Source organism: Aquarana catesbeiana, linkage group LG03 (assembly GCF_042186555.1).
Source record: "Aquarana catesbeiana isolate 2022-GZ linkage group LG03, ASM4218655v1, whole genome shotgun sequence".
NCBI classification, from domain to species: Eukaryota; Metazoa; Chordata; class Amphibia; order Anura; family Ranidae; genus Aquarana; species Aquarana catesbeiana.
This window is the reverse complement of record NC_133326.1, coordinates 743,392,735-743,410,899: the sequence shown is the minus strand read 5'-3', so window position 1 is coordinate 743,410,899 and position 18,165 is coordinate 743,392,735. Positions and strand designations below refer to the sequence as shown.

Genomic DNA, 18,165 nt, shown 5'->3' with positions numbered 1-18,165 from the left:
TTTCTTTGTAGCACATCCTACATCAAAAATGACAAAAGCGTTTGTGTAGAGTCCCCACCAAAATAGATAACAGACCCTTTGAGTCTGGTATAGATTTTAAGGGTATACCCCAAGAAATATAAAATGTATTGGGTTCCCCATAAAAACATACCAGACCCTAAACATACCAGACCCTTAACCAGATTCATACCCTGGGTATGAGTCTGGCTAGCCAGAATAGGGGGATGTACATGCACTACCCCTCCTCCTAAACAATGCTAGGCCACATGCCTTCAACATGGGGGGGGCTCTTGGCAAAGCACCTTTCCCTATGTTGAGGAGGACAGGGGCCTCCTTCCCGCAACCCTGGCTTGGTGGTTTTGGGGGGTCTGCGGGCAGGGGACTTTTCGAAATCTGGAACCCACTCTAAAAATAAGGGGCCCCTCAAAATAATTCCCTCTACAGTACCCTTTTTATGCACAGAAATGTGAATAAAGACACACAAGCCCATGATTTATTAAAAAATTAAAAGTTCACATTGTAAATCCAACGTCAATCATGATGACTGCCGCCCACCAACTTGCTGAAGGAAAAAATCCAACAGGCCCGGTGCACACGACTGATCTCGGTGCTACTCCTTGCCGAATGACAGCCCCCCAAGCAGTCATCAGCTACAGTGCCTTGAAAAAGTATGCATACCCCCCACATTGGGAAAATGATAAATGTTTTACAAATAAATATGTGAAAAGTGTGGGGGGGGGGGGGGGGCATTTGTATTAAGCCCCTTTTACTGTGATACCCCTAACTAAAATCTAATGGAACCAATTGCCTTCACAAGTTACCTAATTAGTAATAGAGTCCACCTGTGTGTCATTTAATCTCAGTATAAATACAGCTGTTCTGTGAAGCCCTCAGAGGTTTGTTAGAGAACCTTAATGAACAAACAGCATCATGAAGGCCAAGGAACACACCAGACAGGTCAGGGATAAAGTTGTGGAGAAGTATAAAGCAGGGTTAGGTTATAAAAAAATCTCCCAAGCTTTGATCATCTCACGGAGCTCTGTTCAATCCATCATCGGAAAATGGAAAGAGTATGGCACAACTGCAAACCTACCAAGACATGGCCGTCCACCTAAACTGACCGGCCGGGAGCCTTCGAACGCAATAGAGGAGCTGCCCTCTGGGCTTGGATGCCAGCAGCTGTTCCACACCAGCAGAGTGTCAGCGAAGAGGGGTGAGAACCTATCCAATGCTGCTTCTTGAGGTCCGCCGTGACCCTCATTTCCACAGTGGTGCTGGGCGTTTCACAGAGGAGGAGGAGGATTGAGTTTGATTTGGATTTGATTTGCAGTGTCAGTTTGGCTTGAATCAAGAGTTTTTCATGTGAGTGTAATGATTGAAGTTTTAAGTTGAATACATTTTATATGTTTTACGGTATCACACTATTTTGAGTTGTTTTTATGAATTGAGGTGACACTTGGATAAATAAGGAATCTGGATCCTTTTACCTTCAATTGACCAACTATATGCCTATGCCTTATTGCCAAAACACGAGAGTGTGAGGCATATTGAGCTGGTGAGTGTTGAATTCAAGGGGAGAGGAATCACTAACACTGAGTGAATTGGTGGACTGTTTCCAGATACTGCACATTTCCTGCACAGGTGTCCTGTCTGTGGAATCTTTATGGACTGAATTACCCATATCTCACGTTTGATATTATTTTGCAATATAAATTGCTGTGTGTATGGTACACCTTTATAGGGACTGTCACGATTTTTTGTACACTGATGAGATTTTGCATGATCATTTTTTATTCATGATTAATTTATATATATATTTTTTTGCTATAGCACTAGATCACTTCAGTTTACATTAGACAGTATACATACTGTCATTTAGCGCCACTTTTATTGATTCACAAGGACCAAAAAAAGCTTAGGGCCTCTTGGAAACAATAGAAAGGTTTGCACATATAAAAAAATCTCCCAAGCTTTGAACATCTCACGGAGCTCTGTTCAATCCATCATCGGAAAATGGAAAGAGTATGGCACAACTGCAAACCTACCAAGACATGGCCGTCCACCTAAACTGACCGGCCGGGCAAGGAGAGCATTCATCAGAGAAGAGCCAAGAGGTCCATGGTAACTCTGGAGGAGCTGCAGAGATCCACAGCTCAGGTGGGAGAATCTGTCCACAGGACAACTATTAGTCGTGTTCTCCACAAATCTGCCCTTTATGGAAGAGTGACAAGAAGAAAGACATTGGTGAAAGAAAGTCATAAGAAGTCCTGTTTGTAGTTTGTGAGAAGCCATGTGGAGGACACAGCAAACATGTGGAAGAAGGTGATCTGGTCAGAGGAGACCAAAATTCTACTTTATGGCCTAAAAGTAAAACGCTATGTGTGGGAGAAAACTAACACTGCACATCACCCTGAACACACCATCCCCACCGTGAAACATGGTGGTGGCAGCATCATGTGGTGGGGATGCTTTTCTTCAGCAGGGACAGGGAAGCTGGTCAGAGTTGATGGGAAGATGGATGGAGACAAATACAGGACAATCTTAGAAGAAAACCTGTTAGAGTCTACAAAAGACTTGAGACTGGGACGGAGGTTCTCCTTCCAGCAGGACAACGACCCGAAACATCCAGCCAGAGCTACAATGGAATGGTTTAGATCAAAGCATATTCATGTGTTAGAATGGCCCAGTGTTGTGGAAATGTTATGAAGATGTATATAATATGTATTGTCATAGTGTCTCCCAGTGTTAGTTCTCCCTCAGCCCACTCTAAAGAGCTGACAGGGGCAGACTGCCGCTGGTTGAGATCCGTTAGGTAGGTGAAAACTTCCTGTTGCTTGGTGAGAGGAGTTTGCGGAGTGAGGATATGTTCGCCAGTGAAGGGCCCCTGTGCAATGCACAGAACATTCGTCTGGGGGGATGTGTCTGCTCTGCAAACACATTATCAGCTACCGACCGAGGGTCATCAGGGTATACAGACTACTCCAGGCTAACCGGACCTATACTCTCTACTGAAAGTAAGTGTTTTTATCTTACACTCGAATACCTGAATAGGAAAACTAAGGGTTTTTTTTACCCCCCCTTTCCCTATTATGGTCCTTTTACTCATTACTTCCCTTTTTTTTGCCCTGTTCTATACAGCCATCAAATACTTGATGCTGGAACGCTAAATACTTGGATTGTAATCCCACATCCAGCCGTCTTGTAGAGTACATAGGACATTGTTAACCAATGGAGGATTAGGACCTCTTACCCTGACATTGGAAATACAATTAACCCACGAGGTGCATTAGGAGGATGTAAGTGATGTGTCAGCCTTAATATGCGATATATATATATATATATATATATATATATATATATATATATATATATATATATATATATATATATATATAAATATATATATATATATATATATATATATATATATATATATATATATATATATATATATATATATATATATATAGCTTTACATAGCTTATAACATTGCTGCTTTGATTTTTCTTAGACTGTGATACATTTCCCTGAAGAAGACTTTTCTTTGAAATAAGCATGTTGAAACGCGTTGGTACTCTACTGCTCAACGCCACGGTTTCTTGTCTGTGGTGACTGTATCGTGTAGTGTGATGTATCACTTTCTTCCAAATGTTCCTTCTATATGTGAATCCACTCGTTTAATAATTTTTGTAATGTGATATCCTTGTCAAATTCTATCTATTTTTTTGTATTTATGTAATTAAATTCAGATTTGTAATAAATATTTTTATCTAAATTTATAGTTCTCATTGCCTTAGAAATCCCTTTAGAGGTTCATGCAGTTCTTTCTTTAACACATTATCGGTTTAGCGGATGTGTGCTCCTGTCACCCCTGTATACCTGATCAACGTATTTGAGGTGCCATGACGTACACTGCAGATAGTCTCCCATCAGCAGGAATTGTAGTCATGGTTCATTGGTTATTGTATAAATTCATTTATCCTGTGTTGGCATTTACATCCTGTGTTGTTACCTCCTTATTTGGTCATATCCTGTGAGGTCACAACACCAGTCACAGTTCAGACCTAAATCCAAATGAGAACCTGTGGCAGGACTTGAAAATTGCTGATCACAGACGCTCTCCATCCAATCTGACAGAGCTTGAGATATTTTGCAAAGAAGAATGGGCAGAAATGTCCCTCTCTAGATGCGCAAAGCTGGTAGAGACATCCCCAAAAAGACTTGCAGCTGTAATTGCAGCAAAAGGTGGTTCTATAATGTATCAAATCCCAATACAATACATTTACATTTTTGGTTGTAACATGACAAAATGTGAAAAATTTCAAGGGGTATAAATACTTTTTCAATGCACTGTGTATAAGGAAAGGGGCAGGGGGTAGTGGTGACATCATTGCTTAAATATGGCCAGCGACCCAATTTGGGCAGTGATGTCACTGCTATCCCCACCCCTTTGCTTTTGTGGCCGAGGATTTTTAGTCATATAAGCCAATGGTGCCAGTGATGTTAGCGGTAGCTGGTAATGCAGCCGGTGTCAGCGCCTGCCACTTCCTTAGTAACCATTAACAGCAAGAAGCTATACTATTTGTATAGTGGTAAAACAAAAGAAAACAAGGGAGAAGGGTGACATCATTGACCAAATATGACCATGGCTATACTCAATCAATAACATTGCCCAAATATGGCCAGTGGACCAATTTGGGCAGTGATGTCACTTCTATCCCTGCCCGTTTGGTTACATTGCTGGGAATTCCTGGCTACGTAAGTCAATGGTGCTGGTGAAGCCAGCAGTTGCTAGGGGCATGGCAGGTGCCGGTACCCATCGCTTTCTTAGCAACCATTGACAAGGGGAAACTGTCAATAGAAGTAAAAACACGGCTTCTACATATGATCTTCTGCTCCCATCAAACAAGGGGACGAACGGACAAATGTTTGTGCATTTATTCAGATGCCAAACCAGCTAATGTTGGGGCCAAACCATTGGCTCATCCTTACTAAACACATCCCTTTTATCTTGATTGCTTGTAAATATCTGGATAGATCACATTGTACAGTCTCTCAGTATGAATTATGTTTTTAATATGTTTTTTCACCTTTAGGAGTGTGTACCATACACTTTTCAATCCTGCCCCAACTCACCTCTCATGTCCTTTATGAAAGTTTCTGTGTTGGTCAGTTTCTCCGTCATCCTGGAAACTAAAGGAGAAGAATTTTCATAAGGTGAGGAAACCAGACCCCCATCACATAGTGTCACTCCTCAGAGGTCCATCTTACCATCCTGGGACAGTTTCTTAACTTGGGTGTCCACTCCTAGACTCAGATTCCTCAGCTTCACCTCCATGTTCTGCTCTGTCTGATCCACCCCCTGACCTGCCAAAGTCAGAGAACCAGAATTTAGGAGGTAGGAGAGGTTCAAGGAAATATAGTGTAGACAGTGGGGGGGGGGGGGGGGGCTGGCTAAGCTTACAGAGAATGTAGATTGAATGGAGAACTTTCAGAGAATATAGTGTAGACAGTGGGTGATGGGGAGCGTCTATAGAATGTAGTGTGGACATGGGGGGGCTTCTAGAGAATGTAGTGTGGACAGTGGAGGTAGAGATCTTCCAGAAAATGTAGTGTGGATGGTTGTGGGAGAATTTCTAGAGACAGTAGTGTGGACAATATAGGGAGACCTTTCAGAGGATGTAGTGTGGATGGTGGTGGGAGATCTTCCAGAGAATGTAGTGTGGACAGTGGGGGGAGAGCTTCCAGAGAATGTAGAGTGGATAGTGAGGGGGAGATCTTCCAGAGAATGTAGTGTGGATGATGGTGGGAGATCTTCCACAGAATGTAGTGTGGACAGTGGAGGGAGACCTTCCGGAGAATGTAGTATGAATGGTGGTGGGAGATCTAGAGAATGTAGTGTGGACAGTGGAGGGAGAGCTTTGAGAGAATGTAGAGTGGATGGTGAGGGGAGATCTTCCAGAGAATGTAGTGTTGACAGTGGGGAGAGATCTTCCAGAGAATATAATATGCACAGTGAGGGAGATCTTCCAGAGAATGTAGTGTGGACAGTGGTGGGAGATCTTCCTAGGAATGCAGTCTGGACAGTGGGGAGAGATCTTCTAGAGAATGTAGTATGGACCATGGAGGGAGACCTTCCAGAGAATGTAGTGTGCATGGAGGTGGGAGATCTTCCAGAGAATGTAGAGTGGACCATTGGGGGAGATCTTCCAGATAATGTAGTGTGGACAGTGGGGGGGGGGGGGGGGACAGTGGCGGGGAGATCTCCCAGAGAATGCAGTGTGGACAGTGGGGGGGGGGGGGAGATCTCACAGAGAATGCAGTGTGGATGGTGGTGGGAGATTCTCCAGAGAATTTAGTGTGGACCATTAGTGCAGATCTTCTAGAGAATGTAGTGTTGGCAGTGGGGGAGAACTTCCAGAGAATGTAGTGTGGACAGTGGGGGAGATCCTCCAGAGAATGTAGTGTGAATCATTGGGGAAGACTTTCCAGAGAATGTTTGTGTGGATGGTGGTGAGAGATCTTCCAGAAAATTTAGTGTGGTTCATTGGGGGAGAACTTCTAATGAATGTTTGTGTGGATAGTGGGGGGAACCTCCAGAGAAAGTAGTGTGGATGGTGGTGGAAGATCTTTCAGAAAATGTAGTGTGGACAGTGGGGGGAGATCCTCCAGAGAATGTAGTGTGGATCATTGGGGGAGACCTTCCAGAGAATGTTTGTGTGGATGGTGGGGGGAACCTACAGAGAATGTAGTGTGGATGGTGGTGGGAGATCTTTCAGAAAATGTAGTGTGGACAGTGGGGGGAAATCTTCCAGAGCATATAGAGTGGATGGTGAGGGGAGATCTTCCAGAGAATGTAGTGTGAACAGTGGTGGGAGATCTTCCAGAGAATGTAGTGTGGACAGTGGGGAGAGATCTTCTAGAGAATGTAGTGTGGATGGTGGTGGGAGATCTTCCAGAGAATGTAGTCTGGACCATTGGGTGAGACCTTCTAGAGGGGGGGACCTACAGAGAATGTAATGCGGATGGGTGGAGGGCTTCCAGAGAATGTAGTATGGATGGCGAAGGGAGCTTCTAGAGAATGTAGTGTGGACCATTGGGGGAGATCTTCCAGGAAATATAGTGTGCATGGTGGAGGGGAGAACTTTAAGAGAATTTAGTAAGGATGGAAGGGGGGAGCGTCTACAGAATGTAGTGTGAATGGTGGAGTGAGTTTTTTATGATGAATGGATGGAATGTGAGGTGTTTGTGTGGAGGGACAGTGAAACTGAACTCACGTGTGATGGTGATGATGAGAATGATGGCGATGAGGAGGAGGCCAGTGCAAAGTGCCGACAGAGAGCAGATCAGGCCGGAGGAGGGTTGGGGGATCCACCTATTCATGGTGACTCCTGAAAGAGAGAATTACATTGGACTTCTTTGTGAATGTTCATAATTCTCCATGTTGGGTGTAAGTCGTATGCCCTGTACACACGATAGGATTTTCCGACGGAAAATGTGTGATAGGACCATGTTGTCGGACATTCCGACCGTGTGTAGGCTCCATCACACCTTTTCCATCGGATTTTCCGACACACAAAGTTTGAGAGCAGGCTATAAAATTTTCCGACAACAAAATCCGTTGTCGGAAATTCCGATCGTGTGTACACAAATCTGACGCACAAAGTGCCACGCATGCTCAGAATAAATTAAGAGACGAAAGCTATTGGCTACTGCCCCGTTTATAGTCCCGCCGTACGTGTTTTACGTCACCACGTTCAGAACAATCGGATTTTCCTACAACTTTGTGTGACCGTGTGTATGCAAGACAAGTTTGAGCCAACATCCATCTGAAAAAATCCATGGATTTTGTTGTCGGAATGTCAGATCAATGTCCGACCGTGTGTACAGGGCATTAGAATACGATTATGTAGGGATGTAAAAGACGAGATCTATAGGTCATTACAATAATTGAGTTCTCTTCTAGGTGTCTTTGGGTTGATGGCCTGCATTCTACACAAACTGTATAATATACAAAAAAATTGTGATATGGACATCAATAGGAGTATTCGTCCAAAACTGCATTTTATTGACCATCAAAGACATTTTTCCTGAAAAACATTTACATCCCGGAACTCTCACCCCTTAAAATCAGGACAACTCTGTCCAATTTCAGACACAGACCTCACAACCCTGTCTATCCTAACTACCTAGGAGGGCAAGTGAACAATAAAAAATTCATTCTCTCTGTGTATGACCCTTTAGGTTAGGTAGATTTTATTTCTTGTAGCTCTCCTGTAATCAGTTGAGCAGTATGTGATTACTTTGGGCTTTTATGGGCTCTGCAGGCTGCAGGTTTGACTGCTTCCCCTGACCTTTCTAGAGGTTTCCAGAATATATTGGGTTGGGAGAATCAAATAAGCAGCCTAAATTGTTATGAGGCTCCAGTCAATCTCTGGTGGAGGGTGGCCAGGAGGTGGCTGGGAGAGTACATAAATAGTGTGGCGCCTAAGTGTAAGGCAAACCAGATCTCCAGCAGTGGCGTTGTTAGGTGGGTGCGGGGGGGGGGGTGGGCCGCACCCGGGTGACACCCGCCAGAGGGGTGACACCCGTAGGTAGCGGCACGCACTGCTAACACTGCTCCTCAGGTCTTGCACTGTGTCCCTCAGCGCAGCGGACTGAAGCCGCCTCCCCCTCCTCTCTTTTCACATCCACAAAAGAGAAGGAGGAGCCCGAGGGACACACAGGGCTGTGTGTATCATCCGCGCTGTTCTGAGGTCTGTAAACTTTATGTATATGTGGGTGGACATGTGCAGGGGGTGTCTATACTAATGGGGGGCTCTGCACTGAGGGGGGATTCTATACTAATGGGGGCTCTGCACTAAGGGGGGATTCTATACTAATGGGGGCTCTGCACTGAGGGGGATTCTATACTAATGGGGGGCTCTGCACTGAGGGGGGATTCTATACAAATGGGGGCTCTGCACTAAGGGGGATTCTATACTAATGGGGGGCTCTGCACTGAGGGGGGATTCTATACTAATGGGGGGCTCTGCACTGAGGGGGGATTCTATACTAATGGGGGGCTCTGCACTGAGGGGGGATTCTATACTAATGGGGGGCTCTACACTGAGGGGGGATTCTATACTAATGGGGGCTCTGCACTTAGAGGGGATTCTTTACTAATGGGGGCTCTGCACTGAGGGGGGATTCTATACTAATGGGGGCTCTGCACTGGGTGGATTCTATACTAAAGGGGGGCTCTGCACTGAGGGGGGATTCCATACTAATGGGGGCTCTGCACTGAGGGGGATTCTATACTAATGGGGGCTCTGCACTGAGGGGGGATTCTTTACTAATGGGGGGCTCTGCACTGAGGGGGGATTCTATACTAATGGGGGGCTCTGCACTGAGGGAGGATTCTATACTAATGGGGGCTCTGCACTGAGGGGATTCTATACTAATGGGGGGCTCTGCACTGAGGGGGGATTCTATACTAATGGGGGGCTCTGCACTGAGGGGGTATTCTATACTAATTGGGGGCTCTGCACTGAGGGGGGATTCTATACTAATGGGGGCTCTGCACTTAGAGGGGATTCTTTACTAATGGGGGCTCTGCACTGAGGGGGGATTCTATACTAATGGGGGCTCTGCACTGGGGGGATTCTATACTAATGGGGGGCTCTGCACTGAGGGGGGATTCTATACTAATGGGGGGCTCTGCACTGAGGGGGGATTCTTTACTAATGGGGGGCTCTGCACTGGGGGGATTCTATACTAATGGGGGGCTCTGCACTGAGGGGGGATTCTATACTAATGGGGGGCTCTGCACTGAGGGGGGATTCTTTACTAATGTGGGGCTCTGCACTGAGGGGGGATTCTATACTAATGGGGGCTCTGCACTGAGGGGGGATTCTATACTAATGGGGGCTCTGCACTGAGCGGGGATTCTATACTAATGGGGGGCTCTGCACTGAGGGGGATTCTATACTAATGGGGGGCTCTGCACTGAGGGGGGATTCTATACTAATGGGGGGGTCTGCACTGAGGGGGGATTCTATACTAATGGGGGGCTCTGCACTGAGGGGAGATTCTATACTAATGGGGGCTCTGCACTGAGGGGGATTCTATACGAATGGGGGGTCTGTACTGAGGGGGGATTCAATACTAATGGGGGTCTGCATTGAGGGGGGATTCTATACTAATGGGGGCTCTGCACTGAGGGGGGATTCTATACTAATGGGGGGCTCTGCACTGAGGGGGGATTCTATACTAATGGGGGGCTCTACACTGAGGGGGGATTCTATACTAATGGGGGCTCTGCACTTAGAGGGGATTCTTTACTAATGGGGGCTCTGCACTGAGGGGGGATTCTATACTAATGGGGGCTCTGCACTGGGTGGATTCTATACTAAAGGGGGGCTCTGCACTGAGGGGGGATTCCATACTAATGGGGGCTCTGCACTGAGGGGGATTCTATACTAATGGGGGCTCTGCACTGAGGGGGGATTCTTTACTAATGGGGGGCTCTGCACTGAGGGGGGATTCTATACTAATGGGGGGCTCTGCACTGAGGGAGGATTCTATACTAATGGGGGCTCTGCACTGAGGGGATTCTATACTAATGGGGGGCTCTGCACTGAGGGGGGATTCTATACTAATGGGGGGCTCTGCACTGAGGGGGTATTCTATACTAATTGGGGGCTCTGCACTGAGGGGGGATTCTATACTAATGGGGGCTCTGCACTTAGAGGGGATTCTTTACTAATGGGGGCTCTGCACTGAGGGGGGATTCTATACTAATGGGGGCTCTGCACTGGGGGGATTCTATACTAATGGGGGGCTCTGCACTGAGGGGGGATTCTATACTAATGGGGGGCTCTGCACTGAGGGGGGATTCTTTACTAATGGGGGGCTCTGCACTGGGGGGATTCTATACTAATGGGGGGCTCTGCACTGAGGGGGGATTCTATACTAATGGGGGGCTCTGCACTGAGGGGGGATTCTTTACTAATGTGGGGCTCTGCACTGAGGGGGGATTCTATACTAATGGGGGCTCTGCACTGAGGGGGGATTCTATACTAATGGGGGCTCTGCACTGAGCGGGGATTCTATACTAATGGGGGGCTCTGCACTGAGGGGGATTCTATACTAATGGGGGGCTCTGCACTGAGGGGGGATTCTATACTAATGGGGGGGTCTGCACTGAGGGGGGATTCTATACTAATGGGGGGCTCTGCACTGAGGGGAGATTCTATACTAATGGGGGCTCTGCACTGAGGGGGATTCTATACGAATGGGGGGTCTGTACTGAGGGGGGATTCAATACTAATGGGGGTCTGCATTGAGGGGGGATTCTATACTAATGGTGGCTCTGCACTGAGGGGGGGTTCTATACTAATGGGGGGGGTCTGCACTGAGGGGGTTCTATACTAATGGGGGTTGGCACTGAGGGGGGATTTTATACTGATGGGGGCGTCTGCACTGAGGGGGGATTCTATACTGATGGGGGTCAGCACTGAGGGGGGGTGTATGTACTGATGGGGCGGTCTGCACTGAGGTGGGAGGTTGATACTAATGAAGGGGGGTCTGCAGACTCTGCACTGAGGGAGGGTTTCTGTACTGATGGAGGGGGTCTGTACTGAGGGAGGGGAGTCTGTACTTAGTGGGGGGTCTATATTGTTGGAAGGGGGTCTGTACTGAGGGAGGGGGGCTATATTGATGGAGTGGGGTCTGTAGTTAGTGGAGGGGTAGTCTGTACTGAGGTAGTTGGTGGAGGGGGGTGACACCAATTTTTTCGGTACCGGGTGACACCAACCCTAGTGATGCCACTGATCTCCAGCACCAGAAAACCAGTGCAGAACTATACTCATGCTCATGCCCATGTGCATTGCACCCATGCTCATATTTCTAAGCGAATGAGCAAGGTTAGATGTGCTAGTCCACTTTGTGGCATGCGTGTGCATGTGCGCACATGCATATGTGCAGATGCACATACCAATTAGCGTGTTCATGTTCAGTGGAACATTTAAACTGGTCTGTAACTATAAGCACTTGCTGAATGGTCTTCAGCTTGTTCCTGTGTTCCTGAGACCCGATCCTCTGTACTCGCCTACCTGTGTATGACCCAGCTTGCCTTTGGATTTTGCTTCTGCTTCTGCCTCAACTCTGTTTATCTGATTACTCTGACCACAGCCTATTTACTGGACTTGTCTTTGCCTGCTGATTCTGTATCACTTTGCCCAGCTGTTACTGACCTTGGCCTGCCTCCTAAATTTGCTCTGCCTGATGATTTAGTCCCTCGCTGCCTGGTTGTTGCTAACCGCTGCTTGTTTCCTGGTCCTGTCTTGGTCTCCTGCTCAGGTACCAAGCTACTTCTGCACCCTGTTCTGAGGACTGTGACTACCAGCTCTACTCACTTGAAGAGTGAACATCACCAGCTGGAATCTCTGGCACTTGAGCAAGGAGTTGCTCTATCTGTCTCTATCTTCAGTAGGGATGAGCCGAACACCCCCCGTTTTGGTTCGCAGCAGAACATGCGAACAGACAAAAAATTGGTGCGAACACTGTTAAAGTCTATGGGACATGAACATGAAAAACCAAAAGGGCTCATTTTAAAGGCTTATATGCAAGTTATTGTCATAAAAAGTGTTTGGGGACCTGGGTCTTGCCCCAGGGGACATGTATCAATGGAAAAAAGTTTTAAAAACATCAGTTTTTTCAGGAGAAGTGATTTTAATAATGCTTAAAGTGAAACAATAAAAATTAAATATTCCTTGAAATATTGTGCCTGGGGGGTCCCCTTAGTCTGCATTAAAAGTAGCGCATCTTTTCCATGTTCATAACATTACTGCAGCAAAATGACCTTTCTAAAGGAAAAAAATTAATTTAAAACTGCTTGCGGTTGTAATGTATTGTCGGATCCCGGCAATATAAATAAAAATCATTGAAAAAAGAATGGCGTGGGAGACCCCCCAAATTCCATACCAGGTCCTTCAGGTCTACTATGGATATTAAGGGGAACCCCATGCCAAAATGTAAAAAATAAATGGAGTGGGGGTCCCCCCAAAATCCATACCAGACCTTATCCGAGCACGCAACCTGGTAGGCCACAGGAAAAGGGGGTGGGAGAGCGCCCCCCCTGAACCGTACCAGGCCACATGTTCTCAACATGGGGAGGGTGCTTTGGGGGCCCCCCAAAGCACCTTGTCCCCATGTTGATGGGGACAAGGGCCTCATCCCCACAACCCTTGCCCAGTGGTTGTGGGGGTCTGCGGGCAGGGGGGCTTATCAGAATATCGAATTCCCCTTTAACAAGGGGGCCCCCAGATCCCGGCCCCCCTATGTGAATGGGTATCGGGTATATTGTACCCCTATTCATTCACCAAAAAAAGTGTCAAAAACGTAAAAATGAAAGGAGACAGTTTTTGACAATTACTTTATTAAAAAAGAAACAAAAAATGTCCTGCGATGTAAATCCATCTTCAAGCACAGCGCCGACGGACCATTTACGTCACTGGGTGGCCCTGCCCTTGGTTATATAAGAGCTGTCATCGCAAAAAAGTTGCAGTCAGCAGGACGCCTCCCATCGAGGCAGAGTTTTTCTGTTTCTTTTTCTCTCTGGACCGACGGTGCTGTGATTGAAGATGGATTTACGGGATTGTGGGACACTTTTTTTTATCCAAACTGTCTCCTATCATTTTTACCTTTTTGATACTTTTTTGGTGAATGAGTAGGGGTACAATGCACCCGATACCCATTCACATTGTGGGGGCCCAGCATCTGGGGGCCCTCTTGTTAAAGGAGGCTTCCAGATTCTGATAAGCCCCCCGCCCGAAGACCCCCACAACCATCGGGCAAGGGTTGTGGGGATGAGACCCTTGTCACCATCAACATGGGGACAAGGTGCTTTGGGGGACCCCAAAGCACCCTCCCTATTTTGAGGGCATGTGGCCTGGTACAGTTCAGGAGGGGGGCACTCTCTCACCCCCCCTTTTCCTGTGGCCTGCCAGGTTGCGTGCTTGGATAAGGGTCTGGTATGGATTTTGGGGGGACCCCCACACCACTTTTCTTTAATTTTGGCACAGGGTTCCCCTTAAAATCCATACCAGACCTCAAGAAGGGTCTGGTATGGATTTTGGGGGGAATCCCACGTCATTTTTTTTTTAAAAATGGCGTGGAGTACCCCTTAAAATCCATACCAGACCTGAAGGGCCTGGTATGGATTTTAGGGGGGACCCCCATGCCATTTTTTTTCTAATTGGCACGGGGTTCCCATTAATATCCATATTAGACCTGAAGGGCCTGGTAATGAACTGGGGGGAACTCACGCCATTTTTTTCAATGATTTTTATGTATATTGCCGGGATCCGGCAATACATTACAGCCGCAAGCATTTTAAATGACATTTTTTCCTTTAGAAATGTAATTTTACTTTGGCCAATCATAGGACGCCAATGCACTGCGATCTCGCAGAGCATTATGGAGCGTTCCGCAGCACTCGAATTTGCTATGAATGCCCCATAATGATCTAAATTCAGCGAAACGGGTGAACACCCGTTGTTCGGGTCGAAACTTACATTTGACTCGAACATCGGGCTCATCCCTAACCTTCAGGTGTGTTGGTGATGGAGGTGCATTACAGCCGCAAGCAGTTTTAAATGACATTTTTTCCCTTTAGAAATGTAATTTTGCTTTGGCCAATCATAGGACGCCAATGCACTGCGGTCTTGCAGTGCATTATGCCCCATAATGATCTAAATTTGGCAAAAACGGGTGAGCACCTGATGTTCGAGTCGAAACTTACATTTGACTCGAACATCGGGCTCATCCCTAACCTTCAGGTGTGTTGGTGATGGAGGTGCAAGGGAGGGCTCCACAATGTTCAAGTATTCCCCAGGTACGTTATACTAAGGCAGCAGTGTTCCTGTTGAGGAGAAGTTCCCAGCCTGAAGGGCTGCTGGTCTTTAAGGCAGTACAGCTGAAGATTCTACTTGTACTCATCAAGGTCCCAGCTATGATGACCTGGGGGGCCTATTCTGCTACAATTCTCTGGAGCTATCAGAGGGGATCCAGTCTGGAAGATTCACTGAGAAACTGTCTGCCTGAGGCTGGAGGAAGGTATCCAGGTATCCAGCTATCCAGGGACACTGTGTGTACAGACCTGAGTGCCGGATCTGGGTGGCTGTTGCTGCTGCTAACCCCTGGGGCACTGATACTAAGGCTTGCCTGGCCTGGAACATTGCTTATGGTGCCCCAGTGCTGTCCATTCCCTGCTACAGGGACTGTTCTAAGAAGAAGTCACACAGAAAAGAGTGTCTTCTCATTACTGTCTGGTGTTCTGGAGTATTTTCCACGGCTCCACTAAGGTCCATCCAAGTTAATCAGCAGTAAAGTTTGAAAAAAGCAACCGTTTTTTACTAAGCTGTTTACTAAGCCAGAAGAGTGAATGTTGTTGTTTGCCCGGCTGCTGCTACACTAGAGGGAGAAGATCCTGGGACACAAATCAGCGGCCCTTTCACGGGTGAGGGCTACCTCTGTATGGTGGTTCATACCTTGGTAGGTTGAATAGATTCCCATGGGACTCTTGTTGGGTGTTGGGTCTTCTTGAATAAGCTGTTCGTCCTTATAGAGCACTGACATGTCCTGTAGAAGACTCTGTTATAGACAGACAGATCCATAAATAACCAGGCAGACCCCATTCTTTCCACATTCATCAATGCCCAACACAGGATTAAGGATGAGCCGAACACCCCCCGGTTCGGTTCGCACCAGAACTTGCGAACAGGCAAAAAATTTGAACCAACACCGTTAAAGTCTATGGGACACTAACATGAAAAATCAAAAGTGCTCATTTTAAAGGCTTATGTGCAAGTTATTGTCATAAAAAGTGGTTGGGGACCCGGGACCTTCCCCAGGGGACATGAATCCATGCAAAAAAAGTTTTAAAAACGGACGTTTTTTTTTTTTTTAATAATGCTTAAAGTGAAACAATAAAAATGAAATATTCCATTAAATTTTGTACCTGGGGGTGTCTATAGTATGCCTGTAAAGTGGCTCATGTTTCCCGTGTTTAGAACAGTCCCTGCACAAAATGACTTTTCTAAAGGAAAAAAAGTCATTTAAAACTGATCAGGGCTGTAATGAATTGTCGGGTCTCGGCAATACAGATAAAACTCATTGAAAAAAAGAACATGGGTTCCCCCCCAGTCCACTACCAGGCCCTTATCTGGTAATAATAAGAGGAACCCCGAACCAAGAATTTAAAAAAAAATTGCGTGGGGGTCCCCCCAAAATCCATGCCAGGCCCTTCAGGTCTGGTATGGATATTAAGGGGAATCTGAATTGGTAATGGGTACATTGTACTGCTACCATTTCACAAAAAAAGTGTCAAAAATAGTAAAAAAGACAGGAGATACTTTGGGACAAGTCCTTTATTAAAAGATAAAAATGTCCCACGATGTAGATCCATCTCATGCGCCAGATGAGCCGAGAAAAAAAAAAGCCGCAACAGCTCCACCTCCATGGGAGGCTCCCGCCGAGTGACGCTTCCTCTCGGTGACAGCTGTTATACAGCTGAGGGCGAGGCCACCCGGTGACGTAAACAGGTGACCCCGGCCCCCCTCTGACGCCACATGACATCAGAGGAAGGCGGGGTCGCCTGTTTACATAACTGCGTGGCCCCGCCCTTAGCTATATAATAGCTGTCACCGAGAAGAAGCGGCACTCGGTGGGAGCCTCCCATGGAGGCGGAGCTGTTGCAGATTTTTTTTCTTTTTTCAGTCCTGGTATCGGACTGGGGGGACCCCATGCTCTTTTTTTCAATGGGTTTTATCTATATTGCTGATACCCGGCAATTCATTAATAGCTGCAATGAGTTATAAATGACTTTTTTTCCTTTGAAATGTCATTTTGCTGTCAGACTGTTCTAAACACGGGAAACATGCGCCCCTTTACAGGCATACTATAGACACCCTCCAGGTACGAAATTTAAAGGAATATTATACTTTTATTGTTTCACTTTAAGCATTATTAAAATCACTGCTCCCAAAAAAACAGACGTTTTTAAAACTTTTTTCTGCATTGATACATGTCCCCTGGGGCAGGACCCAGGTCCCCAAACACTTTTTATGACAATAACTTCCATATAAGCCTTAAAAATTAGCACATTTGGTTTTTCATGTTCGTGTTCCATAGACTTTAACGGGGTTCCGCAGCTTTAGAATTTGCCACAAACACCGTATAATGTTGTTCGCCGAATGTCTGAACAACCAAAGTTCGGCCCAAACTCATGCTTGGGCCAAACCCTTTACCCATCCCAACACAGGATACAACTTGGATGGACTCTGAGACAGCTCTATATTAGAACCATTACTGAACTCCTCTGGAGTAGGGATGAGCCGAACACCCCCCTGTTCGGTTCACACCAGAACATGCGAACAGGCAAAAAATTTGTTTGAACACGCAAACACCGTTAAAGTCTATGGGACACGAACATGAATAATCAAAAGTGCTAATTTTGAAGGCTTACAGTAGGTGACCGCGATTTTGTGTCAATCTCGCCGCATTTCTCTGCGAGATTTGACACCTGCGAGCTCCGTCGCAGGAGCCAGCGCCGAGATGGCTCACTCATCGGGAAAGGAAAACTTTGTTTTCCTTTCCCGATGAGTGACAGGCAGTGCTGACAGCTGTCTGGTATGAATCCTGAGGCGGGAACACCGCGCCAAATTTTAAATGAAAAAAACGGCGTGGGTTCCCCCCCAGGGGCATACCAGGCCCTTAGGTCTGGTATGGATTGTAAGGGGAACCCCTACGCCAAAAAATCGGCGTGGGGGCCCCCCTAAAATCCATACCAGACCCTTATCCGAGCACGCAGCCCGGCCGGCCAGGAAAGGGGGTGGGGACGAGCGAGCGCCCCCCCTCCTGAGCCGTACCAGGCTGCATGCCCTCAACATGGGGGTTTGGTGCCTTGGGGGAGGGGGGCGCCCTGCGGGCCCCCCCACCCTAAAGCACCTTGTCCCCATGTTGATGAGGACAAAGGCCTCTTCCCGACAACCCTGGCCGTTGGTTGTCGGGGTCTGCGGGCGGGGGGCTTATCGGAATTCTCCCGGGCCCCGCCGCTATCTTCTTCCAGCTCTATTGCCAGCGAGCGGCCCGGTCTGCTGCCGCTGTCTTGTCGCCGCTGTC

General features: G+C 46.9%; 1 protein-coding gene across 4 annotated transcripts in view; it reads right to left on the bottom strand.

The window, feature by feature from the left end:
• LOC141133879 (asialoglycoprotein receptor 1-like) overlaps positions 1-18,165 on the bottom strand; it is a 45,269-nt gene that overhangs the window by 22,710 nt on the left and 4,394 nt on the right. For 2 of the 4 annotated variants that reach the window (XM_073623475.1, XM_073623477.1), the window contains exons 2-5: positions 15,534-15,636; positions 7,278-7,391; positions 5,272-5,367; positions 5,137-5,193 (exon numbers count right to left, since the gene is read on the bottom strand). In XM_073623475.1, the coding sequence (XP_073479576.1) occupies positions 5,137-5,193; positions 5,272-5,367; positions 7,278-7,391; positions 15,534-15,621 (355 nt within the window). In that variant the 5' untranslated portion in view covers positions 15,622-15,636. The remainder of the gene's footprint in view (positions 1-5,136; positions 5,194-5,271; positions 5,368-7,277; positions 7,392-15,533; positions 15,637-18,165) is intronic. The other 2 variants (XM_073623476.1, XM_073623478.1) reach the window with 2 other exon arrangements.